The sequence below is a fragment of the Peromyscus leucopus genome, chromosome 4 (genome assembly GCF_004664715.2).
Source record: "Peromyscus leucopus breed LL Stock chromosome 4, UCI_PerLeu_2.1, whole genome shotgun sequence".
Classification (NCBI taxonomy): Eukaryota; Metazoa; Chordata; class Mammalia; order Rodentia; family Cricetidae; genus Peromyscus; species Peromyscus leucopus.
In genome coordinates this window covers 86185689-86193263 of record NC_051066.1, presented here as the reverse complement: position 1 = coordinate 86193263, position 7575 = coordinate 86185689, and the positions used below count along the sequence as shown (strand labels likewise).

Here is a 7575-nt window from a genome sequence, read left to right as displayed (position 1 = left end):
CAGGATGAAGGATCAGTTTTTAAAGTTTTTCAGAAATAATTTAGTGTTCTATATAATTAAAATGTTCAGTCTACAGAATTATATTTCTATTACATATCAAAATACTAAAATTAATTGTACATATAAATACCGAAATTTGTAACCTCTCCAAATTTTATTGAAATGTCAATTAAAAATATTTATTGTGAATTTTCTGGGTTTTAAGTATTTACCTTTTGACTCTTGAAATATTTTTTTAATCTTTTCAGAGCATTTTTTATTTCTTTGTTTCTTAGTGTATAAATGGCTGGATTTAGGAGAGGTGTAACAACAGAGTAAAACACAGCAAGAAATTTGTCTAACCAGGTGATACTGAGGGGCCACACATAGATAAAGATGCAGGGCAAAAAAAGGAGCATCACCACTGTGATGTGGGCAGTGCATGTAGACAGGGCCTTAGATGCACCAGCTTTAGAGCTCTGGCGAACAGTGATAAGGATATATGTGTAGGAAATGAGCAACAGAATGAAGCAAGTTACAACCACAACCCCACAGTCAGCATTCATGTAAATATCCAAATCATGGGAATCTGTGCAGGATAACTTGATTACGAGTGGCATGTCACAGAAGAAGCTGTCAATTTCCAAGGGACCACATAGAGGCAGCTGTAGAACTGCCACAAGCTGACTCATGGCATGCACAAAGCCAATGGTCCAGGAAGTCAACACCAACTTAGTGCATCTTTTTAGGTTCATAATGGTGAAATAGTGGAGTGGTTTGCAGATGGCCACATAGCGGTCATAAGCCATTACCAGTAACAGTACCATCTCTCCTGCAGCAATGCAATGGGCAAAGAAGACCTGGGACATGCAGCCTGCAAAGGAAATGGTTTTGTGTTCCCTGAGAAAGTCTGATATCATCTTAGGTGTGGTGACTGAGGAAAGCCATATATCAACAAAGGACAGGTTGGCCAGTAAGAAGTACATGGGAGAGTGGAGATGGTGATCAGTGGTTATTAAGATCATGATAGTAATATTTCCCAGCACAATGAGCAGATAAAGTATCAAAAATATCACAAAGAGCAAAACCTGAAGATTCTGTGATTGGGTAAGTCCCCAAAGCACAAATTCTGATCCGAAGGACTGATAATCTCCATCCATTTTATTCTCAGAAACAACCTGCAGAAAAGGAAAGATTATCAGAGGGATGTGCAAGAAGGACTAGATTGTTGAATTTGACAGTCACACTGGGACTTAACATCTATACATCAAATAAACGTAAAGAGAAATCAAATAAATGTAAAAAGAAGAATTTGAATGGAATTGCTATCCAAAGTAAAAGCTCATGAACCATGATTAACTTTAGTAAAAGCAGAGCATAGAGTAAATTTAAAGGAACAATGTTTCAGAAATTTTCTCTGTATGTCAGGAGTGAGGAATACAGGTCAGCAAGCTAAGAGGCTACACATAATTATATTTTCCCTTTGAGGGAAATTTTACCCACTAGTTCAGTTTAAACAAAATATGAATGTGGAGTCAACAGTCATCCCACTACTCTATAAAAATTAATTCATAGTCTCAGGGAAATGGCGATGAATTACACTGAATTTCAATGCATAAGAAGTTCTAGAGTCTTACTTTTTAAAAATCACTACAGATAGTGATTCTTTTAGTATATAATGAAGTTTTTCTTATAATACTCCATAATATTAAATTTTTATCTTACTCCTCTGAAGGAAATGTTATGATAATCATTATGTGAGAACCTACAGAACACTTGTACTTGATGGTACATGATGACTGGGATGTGAACATCATGTTTATACTTAACATAAATTAAAATGTATTGGGGAATTTATTTGGTAAACTAGACTCACTAGCAAAAATGTCATTGTGGGTGAATGTGGAAATGGATTAGCCAAACTGGAGGACAATTCAGATTCTACCTTGAACTTTACATATGGTTTAAGTCTATAATTAGAAAGTATTTATTTAAAATCATATCAATAAATAGTAATGAATCACTAAACTGTGCAGTACTAGTGCCTTTTATTATAAACGATGTATTCATCTACTATCTATCTGTCTATCTGTCTATCTTCATCACTATCATCTATCATCATTATCATCTATCTACCTTCAGTTTGTATCATATATCTGATCACTTGTGTTACTTGAAAGATGAGAATATATACATGTAAATAAAGTGGGTCTTTGATTGTTAGTCTTGTATCAATGTGAAGTCAAACATCCAGTGAGAACTAATTATGTACATCCAAAGATAACAGTGTCCATACTGACACATAATATTGACAATAATCAAACTTCATGGGAGAGAAAATTTGTAAATGTTCTTTCTTCCTTCATAAGTTTGAATCTTAATTGTCCTCCTGTTTGGCTAATCCATTTCGGCATTTACCTGCATTGACATTTTTCTAGTGAGTCTAATTGACCAAATAAATTCCCTAATACATTTTAATTTATATTACGTATGAACACAAGTTCACATTCCAGTCATCATGTACTCAATTCTTACATATGTATCCTTTGAAATCCCTAGGGTGGAAGTGGTGAAGTTGACCACAGAGAAGCCTCCCACCATCATGTGTTATTTTACCTTCTCCTTTACTGAGGAGCAAAGGAAGAAAATCAGGTGAAACACTTGTTATAGAAAAGATGCATATTAGATAATTTGAAAAGAAATCTGTTTTCTATTAAAGAAAGGTTCATCAGTTTTCTGAGGAAAATACTTCAATATTGTACCAAACATGTTTATGGTCCTTGAAAAGGAGGAATAATCTGAGTCCCCCTTTAACTTATTTTCCATCAGTGTGAAATTTACAGTGTTTTCAAGATACAATTTTGTACCTTTTTGAATAATTTATGACAACAATAGTCAAGGTAGGGATGTTGAGTGCTTGAGAAACGAATTTCAGATTGGGTGGACTGGGCATTGGAGTCAGGTTGGGGTGGAACATAGGGGAAGAATAATGAAAGAGATGTCTTGGTGAGGGGTGGCACTTTGGGATTAGGGAGAAACCTGTTTGGTGCCAGGGAAACTCCCAGAAATCCACAAGGATGATCTGAGCTAAGAGTCCTAGTAATAGTAGAGAGAGTGTCTGAACTGGCCATCTACTGTAATCAGATTGGTGAATACCCTAATTGTTATCACACAGCCTTTATGCCGTAACTGATGGAAGCAGATTCAAAGATCCTCAGTCAAGCACTGGGCCAGCCTCAGGGAGTCCTGTGGAAGAAAGGGAGGAGGGAGTGTATAACCCAGGGGGGATCAAGGTCATGACTGGGGAACCCACAGAGACAGCTGACCTGAGCTCCTTTGGGAGATCATGGACTCTGGGCCAACAGTTAGGGAGCCTGCATGGATTGACCTAGACCCTCTGCATGTGTGTGGCTGTTGTGTAAGCTTGATCTGTCTGTGAAGCTCCTAGCAGTGAAATCAGAGCCTGTTTTTGGCTCTTAGCTGGCTTTTGGAACCTCTTCCCCATGCTCATTGCCTAGCTCAGCCCTGATACAGGGGTAGGAGCTTGGTTTTGCATCAACTTGAGTGCCATGCTCGGTTCATGCCCATGGGAGGCTTTGCCCTTTCTGAATGGAGACAGAGGACGAGTGGATGGGGAGGGCGATAGATGGGAGGCTGGAGGGTGGAAAGCAAGAGGAGAGGAGGAAGGGAAAACTGTGGTCCGTATATAAAATAAAAGGAGAAAAATAATTAAAAAAAGATGAATATGTAAATTTTCATGAAATGTTTGAGCAATAAAACTTTAACATTTTAAAAATAAGCCTTATTCAAATTATTGTGAAATTGTTACATCACTTTATTAACACTAATCTACATTTAAGAGATTTAATAGCACAGTTTTTTGTTTTTTGTTTTTGTTTTTGTTTTAAATTAGCCAGACCCAGTCAAATCTCTCTTCAGTGCATGTTGACATTATAACCCTGTCCCAAACATTTTTCTATTTCATTTCTTTACCTATAAAAGTAGGATAATTAATTCAATAGTGTTTTTTGAAGATGTTAAGAAAATTATGCACAGAAAACCCTTAAGCGTTTTAACATTCTAGTATGTTGATAAATTTTTATTATTTTATAGCTTGAGTTTTCCTGGTCCTGCCTGGTCCACGGTCAGGACAAATCTCTCTTACTTGCCAGTCCTGCAGCTGCTCAGACCCAACCAGGTAAACACACAGAGACTTACATTACTTAAACTGTTTGGCCTAATGGCTCAGGCTTCTAGCTAGCTGTTCTTATATCTTTTTTAATTACATTTATTATTATTTTTTTTATTTAATTTAATTTTATTTTACAATACCATTCAGTTCTACATAACAGCCACAGATTCCCTTGTTCTCCCCCTTCCTGTCCCCCTTCCATTCCCCCCAGCCCAACCCCCCCATTCCCACCTCATCCAGGGCAAAGCCTCCCCTGAGGACTGAGATCGACCTGGTAGACTCAGTCCAGGCAGGTCCAGTCCCCTCCTCCCAGATTAAATTAACCCATTTCTATAAATCTATACCTTGCCACATGGCTTGTGGCTTACCAGTATCTTACATGTTGGTGTTAACTGGCAGCATCTCCTCACTCAGCCTTCCTGTTCCCAGAATTCTCTTCTCTGCTTGTCCTGCCTAGCCTATACTTCCTGCCTGGCTACTGGCCAATCAGCACTTTATTTATACAGAGCGATATCCACAGCATTATTTCTTTTCTTTATTCTTTATAGTATACATTTAAGCAATATTGTGTTCAAAGTTATGTTTTTTTACTCTTCAGTTGAACTCTGTGTAAATAATAGATATTTATTCTCTCTCTCTGTATGTGTGTTTTAAACACTTTTCTTTAAAATGCCTTGTCTAGGTTGATATTCACCTACTGAGTAACCATGGATATATAGACACAAATGACATATTAAAGGACTGGCTCTTTTTCAGGAATGTAACAGCTATCTCACTCTTTATGTCTTCCTCCCAGGAGCACAACATAGAAATTTCCATGAAAACATCTTTAGAATTCTTACTGTCAATATGGTTGGGATTCTTCTAGAAAATGCTAATATTAGTTTTAGGTTTAATAATACTGACTTCTTTTGCAGAGGACCTGGGTTCAGTCTTCAACACCCACATGATGGTTCACAATTGTCTGTAACTGTAACTGTCTATAACTTCCAGGAGGATCTGATGTATTCTTCTTCCATACACACAATACACAGAATTATGTAGGCAAAACACCCATATATTTATATATATATATATATATATATATATATATATATATATATATATATATAAAGATTTTAAAAAATATATTCATTCTTTTGTGGGGTTAGTGTTCTTCCAGAAAAGTTTATATGCTATAAAACTCTACAATATTCTCAACATTTGTACTTTTGCGAGCAATATGCATATATTCATGCTTAGATAAGGTACCAGATTCTGTGTGGTGTACTCTGATGTAGTAAGAAGGACATTCTAGGAGTTCATTAATGTATTTATATTTCTCATGTTCCTTTTCATTTTATTTCTGCAATACCCAAGTGTAATGTTATTTCTCACTAGATTGGTATCCCTTTTTACATCTCACTCTATGCTGAAAGTTATCCTACATGCTAAACATATCTGATGTAAGAAGACACTATCCTATTAGATGGTAGAGGACTGTGAAGAAGAACAGTTGGATGCTGCTCCTATGGTACATCAGGAAAATATCAATGAGCTAATGCAGACTTAAGCACAGTTCTGAGGCCATGCTTCTTTCTTGTGTGTGAACTGATGATAATCCACAGAATCTAGATGGAGATGTTGTGAAACCCATGTATTATTTTCTAAAATGTAGCAAAGCAAAGAAATAATTCTCATTCCCAATCCTAGTGGATGTTGGTAAAACAGATGCACAGATATATTTTCAGAATTGTCTTAGAGAAGAGAATCAGGGAGAGCAGATAGCTTACCAGACTCAATATTTCCTTGTAGATTAGATTTTCTTCCTTTCTTATGTGCACCTGTGGAGATATCCATGTTGTTTAATGATACTATGATCATTGTCCTTCGGCCTGGCTTTTATTCACTACCTGATTTTGTCCCAAGGCTAAACTCATCTAGCCTACATTCTGAGCAAAAGAGAATAAGTAATTATATCTGTGTTCTCTTGGGGATTTATATGTTTGAGTGATACCAAGTGTTGCATATTTATTAAATATAACAGAGATACAAGCAAAAAGTATAAATAGGTCCAGAATTTAAAATTAGTGAAGTAGTATAATTTTTCCCTTGGCCAATAAATACCACAGTGATAACTTATTCATATTTGATCTGTTATTCTATGTAGCCAAATTTCATAACAATTTTGTCCCCAAGTCTAAGGGAAACCATGTGTTGTATAGTCTACATGATCATAACAAAGTGGTCCTTTAATACATGATGAAGTTGTCTCAATCAGATAGGAAATGCTAATCATATAGAAATTGTATTTTAGTATGTTCTCTGATCATTTGTTATGTTGGAGAGTATGAACTTGATTTTTCAAATTATTAAAACCTCAGGAGGTTTTAAAAAGAAGACATTGATGTGAGTTTCAAACACATTTATTTTGATTAAGATTGAGTGGGAGAAGATGCATATGCTCCCTCAGGGCTCGCTACCTTGGCCAGGGAAGGGAAAGCATGGACCTGCCCATTGCATTGCGGAGCCTAGCCGTTGGGCACTATTGTGGTGAGCAAATATGTGTTGGGGTATGGAAGAGAGAGAGAGAGAGAGAGAGGGAGAGGGAGAGGGAGAGGGAGAGGGAGAGGGAGAGAGAGAGAGAGAGAGAGAGAGAGAGAGAGAGAGAGAGAGAGAGAGAGAGAGAGAGAGAGAGAAAATGGTTCATGTTCTGTGGAGTCAGGCAGATCTGAAGAGGTAAAAGTGATGAGGAGCATGCTGAGGTTAGTGGCCTGGTTGCCATCTGGGGCCATGGTTGATGTCCAGGTCTGAACTGCTGTCACAGCCACGGTCTGTGTTGTCTCTGGCTCCTGTTTCCACCAAAGGCCAAGATGATAGGGCTGCACAGAGTTGGACTTGACCCTCACGGGCTGAAACACTAGGCATAACTGGCCCAGCCCCTCAACTGGGCAGCAAGACAGAGCTCAAGCTGTTGGCAGGGGGCTTGGGCGATCTGGCCCTGGGGGCATGAGAGTGGAAGAACTGGTCCTTTTCCCCTTCTTTGCCATGTGCTGGTGCGGTTGAGGGAATGATGCTCTTTCTCCTGCCCCCCACCAACTGCAGCATTCAGGGGAGTGCTGTACCTTGCCTGGGCAGTACAGTGGAGCTGATCCTGTTGACACAGGGCACAGGTGTGGGTGAGCAGACTCAGAGGACATGTGGGAGATCTGGTTCTCATCTGCCATATGGTGGCATGAGTGAGGGAGAGATCTTCCCCGCTCCCTCCCACCATGCAAGCAAGAGAGCTGGCCCTGCCTCTCACCAGAAGCAAGACCCTGGAGAGTGACCCCCATACTTCACCTGAGCAACACAGTAGAGCTGGCCTGGTGGTGTAGTAGGTGTGAATGAGTTGGCCCAGAGGATATGAGAGCAGGAGAACTGGC

General features: G+C 38.5%; 1 protein-coding gene across 1 annotated transcript; it reads right to left on the bottom strand.

Moving 5' to 3' along the window:
* Nucleotides 1-200: 200 nt before the first annotated feature.
* On the bottom strand, nt 201-1139 carry LOC114688271 (olfactory receptor 4K3-like). The gene has a single exon (XM_028862890.1). It carries the CDS (start codon nt 1137-1139, stop codon nt 201-203), a length of 939 nt encoding a protein of 312 aa, XP_028718723.1.
* Between the last annotated feature and the right edge of the window lie 6436 nt (nt 1140-7575).

What these genes read in the sequence shown, in the direction of transcription:
- LOC114688271 (XM_028862890.1), bottom strand. Translation starts at nt 1,139, where the DNA reads ATGGATGGAGATTATCAGTCCTTCGGATCAGAATTTGTGCTTTGGGGA.